This window comes from Herpailurus yagouaroundi, unplaced genomic scaffold (assembly GCF_014898765.1).
Source record: "Herpailurus yagouaroundi ecotype Mexico unplaced genomic scaffold, PumYag 100, whole genome shotgun sequence".
In the NCBI taxonomy this organism is placed as follows: domain Eukaryota; kingdom Metazoa; phylum Chordata; class Mammalia; order Carnivora; family Felidae; genus Herpailurus; species Herpailurus yagouaroundi.
In genome coordinates, this window is record NW_024412391.1 from 61,803,611 (window position 1) to 61,825,490 (window position 21,880).

Here is a 21,880-nt window from a genome sequence, read left to right on the forward strand (position 1 = left end):
TTTTTCTGATACATAGGCTAGGGTTTCAAATTTGCATTATTTTATCTACTGAATTAACTATGAATTCTAAACCAAACTAATGCTGCCATGTGTTTTTAAACATCTCTAATCTAAACCATCTGGAGAGGCATGGTTTTGCAAAGGCATCCTTTTCAGGACACTCTGTGGATTTTGTCACTGCTTGAGGTTTTGGCAAACCATCAACATTACTATAATTCTCTTTTATGAAATATAGCTTTTGACTAGGATTTTAGAGTCTTGGGTGTGTGCGTGTGTATTTATATGAGTGTGGGCACTTGTGTGCAGTTTTTGCTTCTGTCCCTTTCTTTTTTTCAGAAGACGATATTTACAATAAACTTATTTTACTTTTTTAAACTTATTTAAAGAAACAAAGGTTTTTATTGCATATAAGGAATAAATTTTATTTCATTTACTCAACATAATGTCAGACCAAGTTATTAAGAAATGGAGAAGGACTAAGGAATCTACTCCTGAAATCATTGTTGCACTATATGCTAACTAATTTGGATGTAAATTAAAAAATAAATAAATAAAATTAAAAAAAAAAAAGAAGTGGAGAAGGACTTTTAAATAACCCACCTTACTGGATGTAGGTGCTGGGAATACTTTCTAAACAACTCATTAGAAGAAAACATATCAGCTTTAGAAACCACAACAAAAAAAGTGTAGATATAAAATTATTATGGCAACAATGATTTGTGGGCATGTAAGATATGAACTCAACACATTTATAAGGAGATTACGACTGAAAATTGACTAAGCTAAATATTTTGCCTAAGAAAAGCAACACCTTATTTATTTCTTTGGCTAATAATGCCCATTTCCTTTAAAAATTAGAAATCAGGGGCGCCTGGGTGGCGCAGTCGGTTAAGCGTCCGACTTCAGCCAGGTCACGATCTCACGGTCCGTGAGCTCGAGCCCCGCGTCAGGCTCTGGGCTGATGGCTCGGAGCCTGGAGCCTGTTTCCGATTCTGTGTCTCCCTCTCTCTGCCCCTCCCCCGTTCATGCTCTGTCTCTGTCTGTCCCATAAATAAATAAAAACGTTGAAAAAAAAATTAAAAAAAAATAAAAAAAAATTAGAAATCAAATACAAGCATGGTAAAAGCAAAGTGTAGACTACTTATTACAACAAAGGTTAGAAAACTTCTCCCGGAAGTAAGGATGATGATTCTACTTCCACGGATTCTCTTCAATAATAATGCTTTCAGGTAATTTCAAGAATTAATCACAAAAAAAGGGAATGGATAGCCTTTTGTTGAGAGTTATTGTCTGAAATCAATTAAAATAATAATGTGACTAATGGGGAATATGTACATCTCTGTAAGTTATAATGACGTGGCATGTTCAAACAACCTCTTTCATCCAAAAATATTAGGCAACTTAAAGATACACATAAATCAAAAGGTTTTGGTCAAGTTTGTAGAGGGGAAAAAAAGGTCTATTTTTAAGAAATACAATGGCCTGGATTCCAGAAATGGATCTGTGCTTATGAGATAAAGATGCCAAAGCAATGCACTAGCACTCCTCTCAGAGGTGGTAGCACCTAGAACACTCTCAGTGGATGCTAATGTGGCCTGGGGCAATACTACAGCCCACCTTTCTGTTGTTCACTGTTTCCTTTCCCGAAATGACATCCTCCATAGCTACAACTTTGAGGGAGAGGGTTCCTTCTGAGACTCCTTTTTTTTTTTTTTTTTTAAGAATTCCTGATATTCTTTTTTTTTTTTAACTTGTTTTATTTTTTTATTTTTTTTAATCTACATCCAAATTAGTTAGCATATAGTACAACAATGATTTCAGGAGTAGATTCCTTAGTGTCCCTTACCCTTTTAGCCCATCTCCCCTCCCACAATCCCTCCAGGAACCCTCAGTTTGTCCTCAATATTTATGAGTCTCTTCTGTTTTGTCCCCCTCCTTGTTTTTATATTATTTTTGTTTCCCTTCCCTTATGGTCATCTTTTTTTTTTTTTTTGTCTCTTAAAGCCCTAATATGAGTGAAGTCATAGGATTTTTGTCTTTGACTGACTAATTTCACTTAGCATAATACCTCTAGTTCCATCTACATAGTTGCAAATGGCAAGATTTCATCCTTTTTGATTTCCGAGTAATGCTCCATTGTGTGTGTGTGTGTGTGTGTGTGTGTGTGTGTGTGTGTGTGTATACCACATCTTTTTTATCCATTCATCCATTGATGGACATTTGGGCTCTTTCCATACTTTAGTTATTGTTGATAGTGCTGCTATAAACATTGGGGTGCATAGGTCCCTTTGAAATAGCACACCTGTATCCTGTGGATAAATGCCTAGTAGGCAATTGCTGGGTTGTAGGGTAGTTCTATTTTTAGTTTTCTGAAGAACCTCAATATTGTTTTGCAGAGTGGCTGCACCAGCTTGCATTCCCATCCTGATATTCTTTCAAACCTGCTTCTGTCTATATTAAAATGCTGAAGGATAAAGGAAAAGCACAGTCTGATATTCCAGAGAATGAAAGCCCCATGTAGGGGTGCCCTGGGTCATATGTCTTTAGGAGGGACAGCTCTTAACAGGCATGCTAATTTGGTCTTGGAGGAAAGTAGAACATTTGTCAACCCCATCTTCCTTACTCTTGCTTCAGGGTCTCCAGAGTGGGTTCAGTATGGCAAATGGCCAGCTAGTATATATAGACTTCAGTGAAGCCATATGAGCTATGTAGAGATCAGGGGGTTCCTTTATGAAGCCTGTGCCTGAAGCAGTCAGTATGAGTAATTAAGCCAAAGAAGCAAATACATCTGTACCTAGCACATGGTGGAAGCAGAGTAGCAGGGATGATATTGAAGCCGTGCACACCAGTACAGCATTACCTGTTATCAAAATTTCAAGATCATTTTGTGCTTGTTGGTAAGATGCCTTCCTCATGTTCTCCCAGTGCTCCCCTGCTTCCCAGTCACCATGGTCCCTTCCTCCTGCACCTCTAAGTCACCATCTCCCCCATTCAACAACTACAGATGCAACACCTAATACAAAGCAGGGCCACATCTGTGCTATCTGGATGGTGCCATACAGATTACTACATATTTGGAATTTCATTCCTGCATGTTACATCACTGTAGCTGACACTGAGCAAGCACATACTCTGTGCCTGCCACTAAGTGCTTTATATATATTCATTTATTTTACTGTTGTGTATGACTTGCCCATGGTCACAGAGCTTCTAGGTGGTGGGACCCAAATTACAATCCCAGGCTGTATGGCCTTATATAGTGTTTACCTGTCTCCTAGGACCCAGTAAGTATCTCATCATCATCATGTTATGAAACAAACATTTAAATGATTGAGATAAGAGAATTTTGGAATTGTCTCAGATTCCGTCTTCACCTGGCAGATCATACAAAAAGCACACACAGGGATCTGACCGGGGATATGACCAATGTGAGGGGAACTGGCCGAGTGATGGGAAATAGGGCATGGTGGGGACTGGGAAAAAGTGAATAGTTTTTGGGGAGGGAGGCGGCTTCTTCCCAGCTCCAGCAAACTGCTGTGAGGACCTGGTCATGGTGGGTACTCCATAAATATCTGTTGAATGAGTGAATAAGTGAATGAGTGAATGAATGAATCTAAGTTAGGTGAAATTCTTTAGGAATATATTCAAGCAAGAAAAATAAGAATGCCAAGGTTTAAGCTTCTTCCCACGTGACCATCATGCAATGATACTGAAACAACCATATGTAAAGAAATGTTCACCTACTACTATAAACCAAATTGTATCCCCCACATTTTTTTTTTACTTGTAGAAAGAATTACTATCAAACTCCACTCATTGGGCCAGAGAGCCTTGTGGTGTTAGCAAAAGACTTGCCCTTCATGTAACGCACTACCAACACTTGTGAGTTCTTCGGCCAGCCAGCAGCTTCAACTCCAAGCTCTCACAATGTCCAGATTCCTTCACAAACATATGTTGAAGTCCTACCCCTCAATGTGTTTTTAATGGGAGATGGGGCTTTTGAGGTAATTGGCTTTAGATAAGGTCATGAGGATGAGTCCTCATGATGCTATTAGGCACCAGAAGAGCTTGCTTTCTTTCTCCCTCTCTCTGCCAAGTGAGGATATATCCAGAAGGCAGGTGTCTATAAACCAGGAAGAGAATCCTCACCAGACACCAAAATAGCTGGCACCTTGATCTTGGGCCTACCAGTCTCCAGAATGATGGGAAAATTATTTTCTGTTGTTTAAGCTACCCAGTCTATGGCATTTTTTATGGCAGCCCCAGCAGATTAATACCCCTATAGAATCTCTTTTATCCCAACAATAATCTTCAGAGGTAAATAGAATTCGTTCCCTGAGAACACCCGTTCCCCTTAGACCGAGGCTACCCTGACCTCAGTGAATGGCTGGGTGGCAGAGTGGTGAGGACAAAGGGAGGGACAGGCTAGAAAGCTTGCTCATATTGCCGTCTGGCTCTCATTGCACAGCATCAGTAATTCCTGGGGCAATTCTCTGATGAGGCACACCTGGAGAAAGCCCAGTTCAGACAGTATTAGTCCAGGGCATGGGAAAGGAAAGAAGGGCATTCGGGGACTGAATGATCTTCAGTGTTGGGGTTCTGTGCCTTCAGTAATATATGCACATGAATGGGGCAGAGCAGACACTAGTTAGTCTCAGGTTTCATCATAATATTACACTGCAGCGTGATCACTTGCAATATGAGATGGCAAGACAAAGGAAACACTTAAGAAATGATCTGTTCAAAGGCGTATTCTCATGGCATTCTCTGTATCAAATAGCTCACTTGGTCCCTCGTAAGGTGTACAGCCTCCTTCATTGCTATTTTCAGATAATGGATCGTCTACGATACAATCTGTTTGCTATAATCCTGCTGATAATTCTAATTTCCCTAGATGGATTCCAATGGTCAATTCTGCTTGTGCTATTTTTGGGGGAGAAGATTCCAGAAAGAGGGCAGATAAAGAGTGAGAGCTGGCAAGGCATTTTCCCTGCTTCCAGCTTCCTGGGCCAAAAGAGAAAAAGAAGCCCCTGCTGTTTGATTTAATAAGAATCAGTGTCTAGCTCAAGCCTCAATCATCAGACCAGTCATACTCAATTGGTATAAAAGAAGCATTTCCGAATGTCCGTGTTTCATTTCAGCACGTACATGTAAACTCCCTTAGGCTTTTTTTTCTAAAGGCACAAAACAGCCACTGTGCTGCTGTTCCTCTTGTCCCGTCTATATAACTTGTATCTTTTTTGTAAGAGCTTAATTTTACATTTACACCATATGTATTCTTCAATTTTCCATAACTGTGTACTTCAAAAAGTGTATCACAATCTACACAGCAATGGTTGAGGTGTCCTCTTCCGGGCTTCTCCAGCCTGCAGTACCTCCATCATCACAATGAAAACTGGGTTTTAATCACATTAGTTAGCATGTTCTTTGTCCACTTTGTTCTCTAGTGACTAAGCACCTATTATATACTTTGATTTTGTCACCCCGGGAACTCATTTTGAATATAGAGTCCTACTTGTCAGAGAACTTTCTTTTCCTTCATCCTGTTACCCTTAAAGGTAAAAACTGCCAGTTATTTTACCAGCAAAGCATGGGTTTATTCAGGAAAAAACAGAATTGCAATCCAAGACAAACAAGGTGTAGCAAAGCCATAGGCAAGTGGGGGAACAAAGGAGAGGCATGCTTTTTGAGGAGAAAAGGGGTAAGTTGGGAAGGCTGTTGTGAACTAAAATCCACTGGAGTAACCTAGGAGCTCAAAGTGTGGTGGCTTTTCATTGACTGTTGCCCGTGCGGGGGATGAGGAAAGTGCTTCCTCCCCTGGCTGGAGTAGTAGAGCAGCATCCTTGTGCAAGGTCAAGTCCGTCTGCAATTGACTATGAGCCATAGGGCATGCATGAGACCTCCCCCTGTCAAAACCTCCTGACTATTTTAGTGAAGTTTCCTGTTATTAATTTTCATAATCCCCTCCTCTTTTTTACTTCTACTAAGTAACCTCTCCTTGCTATATTCCAGAGAAAAGCTTAGAAAATACCTTTTCTTTCCTTTTTTTTTTTTTTTTTGTTTTTTGTTTTTATCAGCCAGGCCATATGAAAGTTACCCTTCCTTTAAGTAAAGTAAAAATCCCTGAGCGAGATTCTAACAATTCTCTGGTCATAATACTCCTTGGAAGATACATTTAAATTATTTTATGTCTTTGTGTCTATAGCTGTTTTGTTGACTTGGATTATGGACCACAAGCTGGGCTGGGGAAGGGACAAAAACTGATGGGAGAAGAAATCAAGTTCATTGCAATAAACCTCATAATTCCATTGAGATGGCAGGAAGTCTCTTTTCCACAACGTGACAACATGGCCTCGACGACTCCCCCAGGTGACTCAGCAGTGTGGTCAGCTAGGACCAGGGCTGCAAGTCCTGACTTTCCGTCCCCCTGCTGACCACCAGTCTACATTCCCTCCTGTGTTATCATCACTCTTCATGAGGGCAGCTCTCTTCACGGTCAGCGGGAACCTCACCCAGAACCAAACACTGGAAGGCCAAAAGCCATGAATTGCAATCTCATCTGTACCCTTTACAGAATCTTAAGGAGAAACAAAGCCACACATAAGAAGAAAGTTAAGTGAGGATTTTAAACACTGGCACCAGTGAAATGAATTGGGATCACTCCACTTCCCGGTTCTGCTTTCCCTCTGAAATGAGGAGGGTTTCAGGTCATTGTCAGTTTCAGGCCATTGTCAAATAATCTTTAAAAAGAGAATGCTAAGAACAAAGAAACCAAATCAGGAAAAAATAAAAGTAAAAATAAAAACCTCTGACCAAGCCAAGCCTCTAAATATAGCTTTTCCACTTACCTCAATGCAGATAATTCTAAGATCTATATTCCTGATTCTATTCATTCCATTTAAAAGAGAAAGACCACACCAGGGTAAGCAATGCAGGGTGGTCAGAATGCATAATCTAATGACAGTGTGTGCAAGCCACTACAGAAGATGTCAGGAGCACTGCCAGACTGTGTGGTGTGCTGACTGGCTGATTTCTATGCACAGTCCACCAATGTTTTCCAAGTATGGACACAGCTCTTACAGAAATGAAAATAGAAAATGCAGGACCAGAGCCCACACTAAAAATTCAGTTTAGCAAAGACATGAAACTGCCCATGGAAGTAAAAGGTATTTGGCCTTGCTTTTCTTAACAGGGAGAAACGAATCTTCATACTGCGATTAGGATATTTTTACGATTAGGATAAAAGCCTGTCAGTCTTTGCAAAAGAACACTGAGCTGATGTCTGTGTTTTCTGCATTTGCTTTCTAGGGCCTGAAATAATGCTTTTCTGAGCTATTGGATTTGTTTGCAATTATAGTGTTCTGGAGATTATGAAGAATCAACAAAGATCAGCAAGAAATGGATAACTAACGCAATATTTAAAAATGATAACAGTATAGTCATCAAAAGGCACACATTGCTTCTTCCTATCTACACTCCTTCTTCCTACTAAGCAAACTCTCTAACTTTGAAATTACTGGAACATCACAGATGAATGAGGAAACACATTCAGACTACCTGATTTCAGCGAGATAGTGTCTAGAAGGGACCAGTTGTAGAAGTAGATTTTACCGAAGATCAGAAAGGATGTAGAAGAAAAGTGATAGGTCAGTGAGTTGGGGTTTTGGTTTTTATCCTATGTATTTTAATTCTGTGGGCTCTCCAAATTCTCCTTTATGTTGAGAAGATGGTAAGGAGAGCTATGGTAAGGGCCATGTCTAACTGACCTCTTATAAAATGGCAGGCTGCCGAAAATACATCTTGTATGAACTACACAGCCTTTGCTCTCAAGCCCCACCTGGCCCCATCACTGTGGAGCATGGCCTAGCTGATGGCATGATATAGCTGGTAGAATGGGCCTTGGTTCCAGTATTGGTTCTACTGCTCATGAGCTGCAGAACCCTTCAAGTACAACAAAGAAGTAACATCTTGGCTCCTTCCCTGTTGTAAGGATCAATGAGATGATAAAGGGAGAAGCACAAAAAACGTAAATTATTTGAGTTCAGTGCATGGTAACCAAACTGCCCTTATTATTCCCCATCCCCCACAATAGTCATCCGCTAAATCATCTATGATTTCCCTGGCTGCCAAGTTACCCCTGGTTTGGTCTCCCACTAGCTCAGGCATACTCAATATTATAGCACTTAGGTTTTCTTTTGGTAGCTACTGGTATTACCTGGCTTTTATCCTACTTTCAAGGATATCCACTTAGCAAGGTGTCTCACTATCCCAAAATAAATGGTACTCTCCAATTCATATTCTCTCTATGTCATATTCAAGGGGGTCTTGAGCCCATTCCTGGAAAAACAACTCTGGGTCTTCTGATCATTCACCACAGAGGCAGATCCCAGCAATGAGTGAGTTGAGGAAAAGAGTGTGGGTCTCCGGGGCGAGGGTGGGTAAGTGGGAAGGGGCAGGGGCAGGAGAATTAGTTAGGAAATTTCTCAGTTTGAGTCAAGTAGGAGATCAGTGTCAGAGAAATAAAGTCAAGACACAGAGCTCTAGTTTGGGTCAAAGAGGAAAAGGGACGTGTGGGGCAAGAAGAAAAGTCCCACACTTCCAAATAAAACAGCCAACTAGTTTTGCCACCTTATCATCCCCTTTCTTCCTATCTCCTCTACATCCTGGTAGTCCCTGCATATTCATATTACTGCATATTCAAATGACCTGGCAGCTTTTAAAAATGCCCAGGCTGGACCTCAGACTAATGAAATCAGAATCTCTGTTGGTGGAATGCAGACATCACTAGTTCTTAGAGGTCCAGGTGATTGCAGTATCAGATAAGAAGGTGAAAGCAGCTCTGATCCATTTCTTCTCTATTCACCCATCCCCCATGACACATAGCTAGAGATGTTACCTGGCTGAATCCCCTACTAATGCGGCAGGAGGCAATACATGTGCTTTGTGGTAAAAAAGACCTGATTTCAAAATTGGCTTTGCTATTCACAGATACCTGCCCTAGTTTCATGACTTCTCTGAGCTGCGGGTTCTCATCAAGAGAGTAACAGGGCTTTATGACAGTGAATGTAAAGATACAAAGAGTAGATTCTCAATACGTGTTAGTACCTTTTTTCCCCATAAATTCAATGTCATGGAGACATTCTCCATGTCCTCAAATTATTGCTTTTTCTCATGTCTTAGGAAAGCTCCCACTCACTTAAAGTCTAATAATTTCAAGGTTGATCTCTCTAGGTATATTTGCTTATTAGCCCAAAGTGATATGGAATTAGTAGGACTCCAGGAGTTATTAAAGACATTGATTTCCTGGATTGCTCTGTGGTGAAATTCAGGTATGATGGTTAATTTTATGTGTCAACTTGGGTAAGCTATGGCACCCAGGTTTTGGTCAAATACAAGTCTAAATGTGGGTATGAAGGTATTTTTAAATGTAATTTACATGTAAATCAATAGCCTTTGAGCAAGGTAGATTATCCTCCATAATGTGGGTGGGCCTCATCCAGTCAGTTTAAGTCCTTAAGAGCAAAGACCAATTTCCTGAAGAAGTACCAATTCTAAACCTCTGTCTCTGTCTTTATATCTATCTATCTATCTATCTATCTCCTATTGGTTCTATTTCTCTGGAGAAGTCTGACTAATAATACAGCAGGGATCCTCAGAAGGGCTTCATAATAATGTTTGCTATGCTCACTTCCTCCTTTTCCTCCACTTCAGAGAGGGATCAAAGCTCTTTCCCGTTCACCTTCCCAAAGTTGGTGATACATTCTACCCCCTACACTTAGGTCAACTTAAGAGAAATAATTTAGGATCAGAAACTAGGTACTGTGATGGTATTTAGCAATTGGGTTTCCTTAAGATTTTGTAAATGCGTCTTTCATGAATATGAAGGGCCATTTATATGAACTACTTGTTTATGTCTGAGTAGCACAGTCATGATGTTCAATATCTTGAAATGTGTGTGGTTAAATTCTGTAGCTATCATTTGATACCTAGAATATCAGAGTCCTCACGGTCTTTTGCACATGTCATTTAACCAACTCCAAAGTTTAAAAGTATTAGAATCCTCACTTTTCTCCCAGTGAGAAGGCTGGGCAGAGTTTAGAAACTTCTGGTCACCAGAAGAAGTGAAGATAATAATAGGAATTTGGGGGATAACGGAGATATTTTAGTCAACATCTTTTGGTCAGATATGGAGAGTACCTCTTTTTTTTTTTTTTAATCAGGAGTTTATTTTCTTCTAAAATACATATATTGGATAATTTAAGGGAGAAACTAAAAATGAAATTAAATGTGCACTGGTGAAATCTTCAGTAAATGATCCCAAAGTTACCAGGACAGGAAAGAGAGGATGCTCCTTTCAGTCAATACTGGTATTAACTATTGTGTGATAAAATAGTTAATTTTATTTATTTATTTATTTTTTCAACGTTTATTTTTTATTTTTGGGACAGAGAGAGACAGAGCATGAACGGGGGAGGGGCAGAGAGAGAGGGAGACACAGAATCAGAAACAGGCTCCAGGCTCTGAGCCATCAGCCCAGAGCCTGACGCGGGGCTCGAACTCACGGACCGCGAGATCGTGACCTGGCTGAAGTCAGACGCTTAACCGACTGCGCCACCCAGGCGCCCCAAAATAGTTAATTTTAAAATTCCAGGTAATTCCAAAGACCTAGGAAGTCTGCTTCTTCATTCAGCATTATTAGGTTCCTACTGACTCTTACTATGATGCAATGTTGTGAATAGTAAGCATATTTTAAGTGGTTATCATCACAGGCTACCTATAGCCAGTTAATATAATAAATTTAAAATATGATAGACATGTACATTGAGCAAAACAATAAAATGTGTTACCTCATGTTTTTAAAAAATCAAGATAAGCCTTTAACAGAATAAAAGTAGCTTAAATGGCACTGTTTTACAAAAATGTGCTTCTGCTTATCCCATAATCCTTTCAGTATTTTCCTGGTAATTCAGCAAACTTCTTAAAACTGAACAAAATTAGGATTTTGTGCTTCTATGTTTACAGAAAGAGCATATCAAACTGACAAATTTGATAATCTTAAAAAAAAAGAAAGAAAAAACTGTTCTTATTTCAAAGGTCCAAAAAATAAGGGTTTATTTACTATGCCGACCTAGACTTCTTGTTGTTTTTAAGATAGTAAATTAGAAAAACATGGCCAGAGTTAGAGGTTACTCAATCAGGTTGAAGCTGGGACTTTTATTCCAGCAGCTCCTGTTCCCCAAATTATATCTGATAATGTTCTAAGTCTAAACATATTTTAGTTCAAAATGATACTCCGCTCTTAGATATAAAATGTCACTAAACTTCCAAATATCAACAGGTTTACCTACCCTCCTCAGCTGGTGTATTTGTATTCAGAGTAATCTGCCACTCAGTACCTCTGAATTGTAATATTTGAGGAAGTGAAACTTTGAGCTGGTATGTTTGTTTTGTATTTTCCTATGCATAATCACAGGATAGGAACATTAATAAAGGGGTTGGTGTATTGGCCACTGCAGAGGCCTATGATTTAGGTAGAGTCATGGCAACAAAGCAAAGCTGAATGTGTGCAAGTGTAAAATAGATCTCAGCCTGTATTGTGTTGAATAGAAGAGAAGACAAATGTGTCAAAAGACACAAGGAGTAAAATATCCAAAACTGTTTGAAATGATCATTTCTCAAAATTCAAGAAAGGTTCATGGTAAGTACTCCCTTACACCAACTACAAAAACATTATTATCTGGAAGCAAGATGGCACCTGTAAACTTAAAATTGGCCAAGTTCCTTTGAACTATATCTCAAAGAGAGGAGGAAGCTTGAAATGGTAGTGATCTGAGGATGTCCACGTGGGTTGGCAAGCATATGTTGCTGCTAAGCAGAGGAAGTGGTACACCAGGATTTCTTCATAAGCGTGAGCTCTTTATAAACTCATCCTCATGAGGGCTGTTTTAAATAGAAAGAAAATGACACACAGTCCCCGACTGGGCTTCCTAACTGTTTGGAAAGAGTTGCCACTTTCCCCAAACGTTAGGTTACTGTGGGGGAATTTTCCAAAACTGTCAACAATTCCATTTTTATACTGGGTTCTTCCTCTCCACATAAGATAGATGCAAGGCGGCATGAGCTATATTTGGTCTTGTAGGAGACGTAAGTTATTTTTACTATGCTGACTCCTACCTGACAGTGAAAGACGTATTCTGGTGTGGTTTTCTTAAACTTCATGTTCCAGACCAAGGCCACTCCATCTGGTTCATGGGGAGCATCTTCATTGTTGTTGTAGGAAGCAACCATCAGCTCAGGGTACTGGATGGAAAAGGTCACAAGGATGAATTATGTCAAATTGCCAACACAAGGAAACTTCCTTATTCCTACAGACACATGCTATATTACATCATTTAAATGACACTGTTTTTAAAATATAATTTATTGTCAAATTGGCTAACATACAGTGTGTACAGTGTGCTCTTGGTTTTGGGGTAGATGCCTATGATTCATCGCTTGCAAACAACACCCAGTGCTCATCCCAACAAGTGTCCTCCTCAATGCCCATCACCCATTTTCCCCTCCCCCCCCCACCATCAACCCTCAGTTTGTTTTCTGTATTTAAGAGTCTCTTATGGTTTGCCTCCTTCCCTCCGTGTTTGTAACTATTTTTTAACCCTTCCCTTCCCCCATGGTCTTCTGTTAAGTTTCTCAAGTTCCACATAGGAGTGAAAACATATATCTGTCTTTCTCTGACTGACTTATTTCAGTTAGCATCCAGTTCCATCCACGTTACTGCAAATGGCAGGATTTCATTCTTTTTCATTGCCAAGTAGTATTCCATTGTATATATAAACCACATCTTCTTTATCCATTTATCAGTTGATGGACATCGAAGCTCCTTCCATAATTTGACTATTGTTGAAAGCACTGCTATAAACATTGGGGTACCTGTGCCTCTGTGAATAAGCACTCCTGTATCCCTTAGATAAATTCCTAGTGGCGCTAGTGCTGGGTCGTAGGGTTGTTCTATTTTTAATTTTTTGAGGAACCTCCACACTGTTTTCCAGAGGGGCTGCACCAGTTTGCATTCCCACCAACAGTGCAAGAGAGTTCCCATTTCTCCACATCCTCTCCAGCATCTATAGTCTCCTGATTTGTTCATTTTGGCCACTCTGACTGGCGTGAGGTGGTATCTGAGTGTGGTTTTGATTTGTATTTTCCTGATGAGGAGTGACGTTGAGCATCTTTTCATGTGTCTGTTGGTAAATGGCACTTTTTTTTTATGTTGTGGCATACTTAACACCTACAGCTACTTCAGCCTCTTACAATCTGCTGTCTGTTTCCAGTGTTCCAGGTGTGCTTACCACAGTCACCGATAACTACCAAACTGCACACATTATGGGATCTCTCTGCATTATCTGACATTTGGGCTGCTCCCTCCTTTCTCTAATATTGGTTTCCATACATCTTTCTCTCCCGATTCTTTTCCTCACCATTCTTTTTAGTCGCTATAGGTTCTCCTTCTAATACCTATATTCCAGTGGGGCGGTGGACTGTTTTCTGCCCTTTTTACAAAACTCTGTCCATACATTCTCCCTGGGTGATCTCATCTACTCCAATGACTTTAATAAGCTTTAAAATGCTGACAATGTTCAAATCTATATCTCTAGCCTTGATTTCTCTCTCAGCTACAGGTCTTTTTCACACTGGAGATTTCTCTGAGCTACCCACAGACACATCAGATACAATGCATACAAAATGCATAAGAATGAGCTTATTGCCTTCTTTCTATAAAAACCTCTTACTCTTCTACTGTACTCTCTTTTTGGTGCTTTTTATCTAACATTCACCTAGCTGCCCAAACCAGACACTCCATGTTCATTTTTACTTCCCATTTACTGTGTTTTACTACTTCCTTAAAACCTTTCAAAGGCATATTTTCCTTCCACCCTTAAAGGGAGGATCTCCTAAACTAATTTCTTATCTGAATACAAGCTACAGCTGCCTAAATGGCTTCCTTCTTGCAGACTTTCCAGGCCCTACCCTCACCACTCCATTCTCCATCCTTTGTTAATATGACTTTACAAAACATACATTTGGCTAAGTCACTCCTTGGCTTAAAAAACTTTAATGGCTCATCATTACTCTCAAGAGAAAATCCAGGTCATATAGAGTCTCATGATCAGTCATTTTCCACCTTCTCTGCTTAATCTCTTACCACCTGCCCTCCCTCTTCAACCCCCACACCCTCATGGACTAGTTCTGGGGTTCATAGGTATAGCCTCTATGCCTAGGAGTTTAATATTCACTCTTACTAGAATACCTCTTATGTGTTGTTTCATTAACTCATTCTTTTAAAAAAATTTTTTTTTTAACATTTATTTACTTTTGAGAGACAGAGAGTAAGCGGGGGTGGGGCGGATAGTCAGAGAGAGAGGGAGACACAGAATCAGAAGCAGGCTCCAGGCTCTGAGCTGTCAGCACAGAGCCCGACACGGGGCTTAAACCCACGAATCGTGAGACCATGACCTGAGCGAAGTCAGACACTCAATCGATGGAGCCACCTAGGCGCCCCTCTTTTTTTTTTTTAAGCATTTGTTTATTTTGAGAAAGGGAAAGTGCATGAACAGGGGAGGAGCAGAGAGAGAGAGGGAGAGAGAGAGAATCCCAAGCAGGCTCCACACTGGCAGTGAGGAGCCTGACGTGGGACACAAAACCATGAACTGTGAGATCATGACTGGAACTAAAACCAAGAGTCAGATGCTTAACTGACTGAGCCGTCCAGGCACTCCTGACATTAATTCATTCTTTAAAATTCAACACATGAATCAAGTCCTTCAAACAATCCTAACTTTCTACCACCCTTCCTCATTTCTCATAGGCTCCCTTAGCATTATTGTGTGTTCCCCCATTAGAGCACCTCTCAAACTGTACTATGGTGTTTTCCCACTTATGTCTCTTACTAGTTTGTAAGCTCTCTGGGTGTAGGGACTTATTCTTATTAACTTTTAAATCTAGTATCTTGTAACCTCTAGCACATAATCAACTTGTGTCAAAATCTGTTGAAATACAGATGCTGTTTTTATTTTAGTGACTCTGTGCTCAGTAGAAAGACATATTTAATCCTTTGTTGTCAAATAATGTCGACAATTAAAAGCATAAGTGCAAGAACCACAATGAGTAAAATAATAAGGACTCTAAAGTGAACAGAAATACCTACTTACCCTGTGTGAATTCTGTGCTGTGTGTGTAATTAAACAAGCTGGGGATGAATCTTGTGAAGGGTGTTTATGAGTTAGAATCCATTTCATGAAAATGCCATTCCTACTTGGCATTCCCATAAGGCAGCACCATTAAAAATAGCATCAGGATTATAGCAGATTATATCACTCTTTGCTCATAGATAACTTAATTTTCCATTCTTTCTCACTATTATATATATATATGTATATATATACATATATTTATATACATACATATATATGTACACATACATACACATATACATATACCCACACATACATCTTCTATTAGAAGATGGTCCTTATAACTTTAAACATCAACTTTTTGGGGCGCCTGGGTGGCACAGTCGGTTAAGCGTCCGACTTCAGCCAGGTCACGATCTCGCGGTCTGTGAGTTCGAGCCCCGCGTCGGGCTCTGGGCTGATGGCTCAGAGCCTGGAGCCTGTTTCCGATTCTGTGTCTCCCTCTCTCTCTGCCCCTCGCCCGTTCATGCTCTGTCTCTCTCTGTCCCAAAAATAAATAAACGTTGAAAAAAAAATTAAAAAAAAAATCAACTTTTTTTCAATCAAAAACAATTAAACCTGAGTCTTCTAGGTGGATTTATAAATTTTGCAGCAACCTCAGCTTCAGGAAGCTGCAGGAAGTTACAATTGGTTGGTGCGGAGGAAGTATAATCCTACAAGACACATGTATGCAGCCACCAGGGGAAGTAATCATTCTTTATTAGAAAACGTTCCTCAGTGGCTGAATCGAAAGCCCATTAGGAAAGGCCTTTGATTCAAAGCCCATTCAAAAAAACTAATATCCAGATAAACACAGAAGTCTCCAGGTTGTCCATCTGAAGTTTAACTATGTCACATGTGAAAGGCAACTCTATAAACACCAACAGCCCTGCCGCAGTGACCAATGAGCAGCCAGATGTGTCTGCAATAATATCCCACAGCTTCACATCTGGGTCTCATAGTTGGCTCCCACTTGTAGTTTTTTTTTTCTTTTTTCCATTAAAAATAGTTAAAATCATTTGGCTTTAAAGCTTGTTTTGAAAATAGGGAGAGTTTTAGTAAAATACCAGTGAAATGCCTTTCGTGTAATTTCTATAACTGGCATCACAAATCCCAAAGATACTGATTTAACTTATATCTCATGCAAGCTTTTATGATTTCAAAGTCCCTTCTTATGTGCCTTTTCCCATTGTTTGTTTGAACATGACTAGTCCTATTTTCTTACTCTCAAATGAAAAGCAAATATCTGAACAATTATTTAAAACCTGAATGTTAAAATTATGATGTCAAAGGGAATATGAACAACTAGGAAGTTTACAGTTACTCATCAGGCTGGATTATCCAATCTTTAACCTAGGAGAATTTTACCTGGAGATTACCAGATCTGTTCTCAAGCCATTTGTTCTTACAGAGAATAAATTCAGACATTTATCAGAGAAAAAGGAACCAGTATGTTTTCAGGCCCTTTACGTGTCAGATGCTGAGCCGGGTGATACATTTACTCATTGGCTCCTTGCCATCCCCAAGAGCAGAGGTGGTTTTACCAGCCTTACAGATGAAGAAGCCGAGGGTCTTAGAGTAAGTAACTCATTGTGAGTTATGTTGCTAATAAATGAAGATGTGAGAGCCTTACTTGAAGTCTGTTTGGTTTCAAAGGCCATGTCCCTTCTAGTCCACTGTGACGTGTCCAGTGCTTCCTACGTATATGTAATTCACTGCACCAGGTGAAATGTGGGACAAGAATGTCAACAATAACATGCTTAGCTCTATAGAAGCTCACCCTAACGTAGAAGGAGGAAAGGTAAGACACATGTATGAATAACTACAATGCAAACTTAAAGGCAGAGCATGATAATGTGCTACGGTGGAAGTGTAGAAAAGGTTCCTTGGAAGTACAGAGGAGGAAAGAACCACCTTAGTTGGGATAGGATGTGGCAGGGAAAGAAACTGGAAAAGACTTCTAAGAAGAAAGGATCCATGCATTGGGCCTTATCAATGGTAGATTATTAGGAGAGAAGAGAAAAGGGAATGTGGGCAAGGGTACAAATATGAGTGCAGGAGATGTATCTTGGTCATCTGCCTGGTTCACAATAATTCTCTCATTTTTGGAGATTCTCTTGGTACATAGGTATCTAACTTCTCAGGGACAATTAGTTCATTGCAGGGTTGATACTTGACCCAGCACAGATCATATCCCCTGAACTGGCTATGGTAAATTTTGAACTGAGATACAGAACCTGTGGGCTGGCATATGAGTCAGGTTATGACAGCATCCTATTGGTGAGGTCCCTCAAGCAGCCTGGATCTCTACTCTTCCCGAATCCCAGTTCTTCTTTTCTGTGGATTTCCTAAGTGCATGGGTGCCTCTCCAGTAAATCACCCATTTTGCTTACGCTAACCAGAGGTGAAATTTTCTTAACTAATGCAGCATGGAGCACATTCAGGAGGCTTCAGGTTGTTGCATTTGGCTTGGAGGTAGGTTACATGAAGATGTAAACAAGCAGAAAGAGCTGGAAATGCATCTGGGCATCCTCATAGATGTTGCCAAGTACAGGCTGATGATTTTAGACTTTACTTTGGGGACACTAGGAGTTATATTCAGCAACTACTAATACTACTGCCACTACTACTTTCACTGGCCACATTTATGGAGCACTTTTCATGTACCAGATGCTTTTTAAGTCCTACTGCTTTAAGTACATTAACTCATGTAATAGTCAGCATATGAGCGAGGTATTATTACCATCATCTTATGAATGAGGAAGCTAAAAGTAAAGAGAAGTTAGGCAACTTTCTCAAGGTGATACTGAGAGTTTATAAGTAATCTTTACAAATATTAATCTGGTCAAGTGCTTATAATGGCTCAACAGTATACAGACTGGAGGTAGAAAGACCAGCTAGGAAGCCACTTCCTAAGATAAGCAAGAAGTAGAGGGCATGGCATAAAGTCAGTGTCAAATCCACCTGCTAGTGGACTTGAGCTGGTATCCATGGGAGTCTTCTTGCTACTATAAATTTGATTGGATGTGGAAACTAAATGAACTATCAAAGATTACTCAGGTTTGTACCCTGGATAGCTGCAAGGTTGGAGGATGCATTTTACATGGGAGAGGAGTATATATGGTAGGAGTAAGGTCATGGATGTGGTTTTGTACAAGCCTGGAAAAGCTACCATGCAGTATGTGGACAGTATTATTGGCTCACACTGTTCAACAATGGTCAGTGAACGACAAGGCTGACAGAATTACCCGAGTGCCACTGTTTCTTCCAGGGAATGATGGTTGGTGGATATTTACAAATGTTATAAAGTTAAAGTGTTCTTGCTCCAGAAGCCCAGAAGATCAAAGCAAAGCCGCGCGGAAACCTTACGGTTTCTTCCTTGTTCTCCCCTCTGTTCCACTCAGGTAAACACCCTAGACATATAGGCCACTATGAGACTCTGAGACTGTGCCTCTTGCTCTTCTTTCTTTTCTTTTTTTTTTTTTTTAATTTTTTTTTCAACGTTTATTTATTTTTGGGACAGAGAGAGACAGAGCATGAACGGGGGAGGAGCAGAGAGAGAGGGAGACACAGAATCGGAAACAGGCTCCAGGCTCTGAGCCATCAGCCCAGAGCCTGACGCGGGGCTCGAACTCCCGGACCGCGAGATCGTGACCTGGCTGAAGTCGGACGCTTAACTGACTGCGCCACCCAAGCGCCCCTCTTCTTTCTTAACATTACTGAATTGCATCCAGAATCATTTAGAAGAGTCTGCATCCCATAACCATATAAACCTGGTCCTTGGAACCCCATAAAAATCTTATGATGTAGGAGCCGAGGATTCCAATTCCTTTTTCTCATGCTCCACATAAAACATGCTTTTCAGAAATGCAAACCTCTCATCTACCGTGTAGATGAGTAGGTTATACAAAAATGGTGAAAAGTACATGTGGTCTCTCCATGGTAGAGTTTCTGCTCTTTACAGTTTCAGTTCTTGCAAAAGACGATCACATAGACCCCCATGTGGAAATAAATCCTTCCACGGCCAATACGCCATCACATGCTGCGGCCATGCAGGGCCCAGCCCCGCTGATGCTCTCTCCGCCAACTCCTCAGGGAGCATTACCAACTGGCCCCGGGAACACGGTAGAAGTCACCTTTGAGGAATGTGTCAGATAAGGTTCCTGTGTAATTTCCAGACTCAGAACAAGTGAACAAGCCGAGCTAAGTGTTTCCTCAGGCTTGGATCTGATTTCTGTGCATACACCCGAGCGTGCTCACGGACCACCCACATGCTGGCGGGAAGTGGCTGGGCCAGCCCTGCTTATATTAGTCTCTGCACGATCATGCACTGTGTGCTCTGTTGTTTGCATGTAAAAGGAGGTTCAAGAGGAGAGAACACCGGCCCACTTGGTGGTTGATGACAGTCCAGTTGTGAGGATTACACTCCTCTTCAGTTCTCCTGTTCTCCAGTAGGATTAAACGGGGCTCTTCACATCATCTGTTTCACAGCTCTGCCTAGAACACACTCTCCTCCCCTCCATTGGTCTAAATCCCAGTCTCCCAGAGAGATCCTGCACTTGCTATCTGCCTCATATCATTCAGCACTTATAACCTCTCTTGGTTCCAGATTCAAAAGTCCTTTGTGAAAAGCAGTGGTAAAGAGAATAGCCCTGAAGTGCAAAGGACTTGAGTTCAAATCCCCACACTACCACATCCTGACTGAGTGACTCTTAGCAAGTTACTTAGCTTCTCTGAGCCTCAATTTCTTCAGTTGCAAAATGGAAATAGTAATGACTGCCTCATCTGAGTTATGAGGCTGAAATAAGGTAATGCCTTCAGAGAAGCCGGCATAGTGTTTAGCACATAAGAAACACAAATTAAAAGTTAGCCATGATTTAAAAAAAAAAAAGCTAGCCATGATTATTATTCCCAATAAAAACATACCCTATAAGAAAACAGAAACTGTGTTGCACATCCATGACTAGAACTTATTCTTATTTTCCTCATTGCCATTATATCGTTGTCATTGCAGGAAGGAACATAGCGTAGTTGTTACAAACGTGGGCTCAGAGGTCAGACCACCTGGGTTCAAACTCTGGCCACCTCACAACTAGGCTGTGTGCACATTATTTAACTGCTCAGTGCTGGGTAATTTGTCAAGTAGTTGAGTTGACTCTTCAGCAAAGTGACTTTTGATAAATTTGCCTACTTTCACTCTGAATACCACACTAAGGAGCATAGGATTTTCTCTTAGAGACAACAGGGAATTTTAATCCAGGGAGTGGCGTGATCAGATTTGCATTTTAGAAAGATTATTTGGCTAGGGGTCCAGAGGGAAAACCATAGATGAACAAGCACGGATGTAGAAAGACCACTTAGAAGGTTAGCATTATCACAGATGTAAGGTGATGCATATGAGTGGAGACAGTCTATCTTGGTGACAGACTGGGTCTGGAAGATTAAGGGGGGAAAGTTGCTAATGTTAATGATGAAAGTTCTGCTTTAGGGCCTTGGGTATATTGTGATGTCTTTAACTTAAAGAGAATGCAGTAGGAAAAAAATTCAGATATGTGAAAATAATGAATTAGTGATTACAGATTCTAGGAGACACCTGAGTGGATCTGTCTGGTGTGTGAAGTGGAATTTAGGAGGGGGACGGGTGGGAGATATCAATAGGCTACCATGTAGTGCTTGAATCCACAGAAGTGGAAGAGGTCTCCACCAGACAGCATATTGGGAGGAAAAGGAGAGGCTGGGGGCACGACCACGAGGACCACAGCAGTGTACGAGAAAAAGAAGTTTTGGGGAAGTCTGAGAACTAGCAGAGAGTAATGTTGTGGAAATCAATGGAAGGATATTGTTCTTAGAATATGAGGAAGTCAACTAAGCTGGATGACAGAGAAGTCAGGGCAGATGAGGGCTTAAAATAGCCCACAGGATTTGATGGATAGGAAATCCCTGGTGACCTTAATGATAGCAGTTTTACAGACAAGATGGCCTGGCTCCTTGTCCGGTACCTAACACATAGTAAGAACTCAATGCATATGGATGACAGGGTGAAAAATTTAAACTGAAAGTTTAGTAAAATGGGAAAGAAAACCAAGAGGCATAGAAGAAGATTGTAGGTTGGTGAACACATCTAAAGTAACGGAGAAAATCTCTCATTTTTAAAATACAAATGCCATGAGGACACAGCCCAGTTTGTCTCATCCCAACAATAATTCTTACCTGCAGGGACCAGTCCATGCAAGTGACTACTCGGTGCTTGGACCAATGCTCATCGTAGAATTGACGATTGAAAGAAAGGTTGGCTCCAGCCTGGACATCCCTAGGAGGGTTTAAACATCAGAGACAAATGTGATGCTTCAGAAAGGGGCTTTATCTCTGCTGCTCATATGGAAAGAATGAAATGGCAAGAGCATGGCACTCGCTGAAGCCAAAGCATCAATTTACATAGCAAGCGCTGATCATAAATAAATGAACTAACAGTGGTGTCCTTTATGAATAGTTTTCCCTAGCCTGGCCCAGAAAAGGTTTCCATGTGTTGTTTTAAACCTGGTATGAAATGTCAAATAATTATCTGGCTCTCACCTTGACCAGTCCCGAAAGCCTTTTCTTCCTCCTAACAAGTTCTATCTTGAAGCAGAGTTTACTAGAAATCTCCCAGCTAT

At 40.6% G+C, this 21,880-nt stretch overlaps 1 protein-coding gene and 1 non-coding gene across 5 annotated transcripts in view; both read right to left on the minus strand.

Annotated features, from left to right (window-relative positions):
• The window catches only part of DYNC1I1 (dynein cytoplasmic 1 intermediate chain 1), a 314,400-nt gene that overhangs the window by 96,270 nt on the left and 196,250 nt on the right, over window positions 1-21,880 (minus strand). For all 4 annotated transcript variants that reach the window (XM_040472606.1, XM_040472609.1, XM_040472607.1 and 1 more), the window contains 2 exons: window positions 21,438-21,537; window positions 12,175-12,300 (listed from right to left, as the gene is read on the minus strand). In XM_040472606.1, coding sequence (XP_040328540.1) covers window positions 12,175-12,300; window positions 21,438-21,537 — 226 coding nt within the window. The remainder of the gene's footprint in view (window positions 1-12,174; window positions 12,301-21,437; window positions 21,538-21,880) is intronic.
• On the minus strand, window positions 3,783-3,936 carry LOC121029006 (small nucleolar RNA SNORA62/SNORA6 family). Its single transcript, XR_005789531.1, has one exon. It is a non-coding gene; the product is annotated as a small nucleolar RNA SNORA62/SNORA6 family (small nucleolar RNA).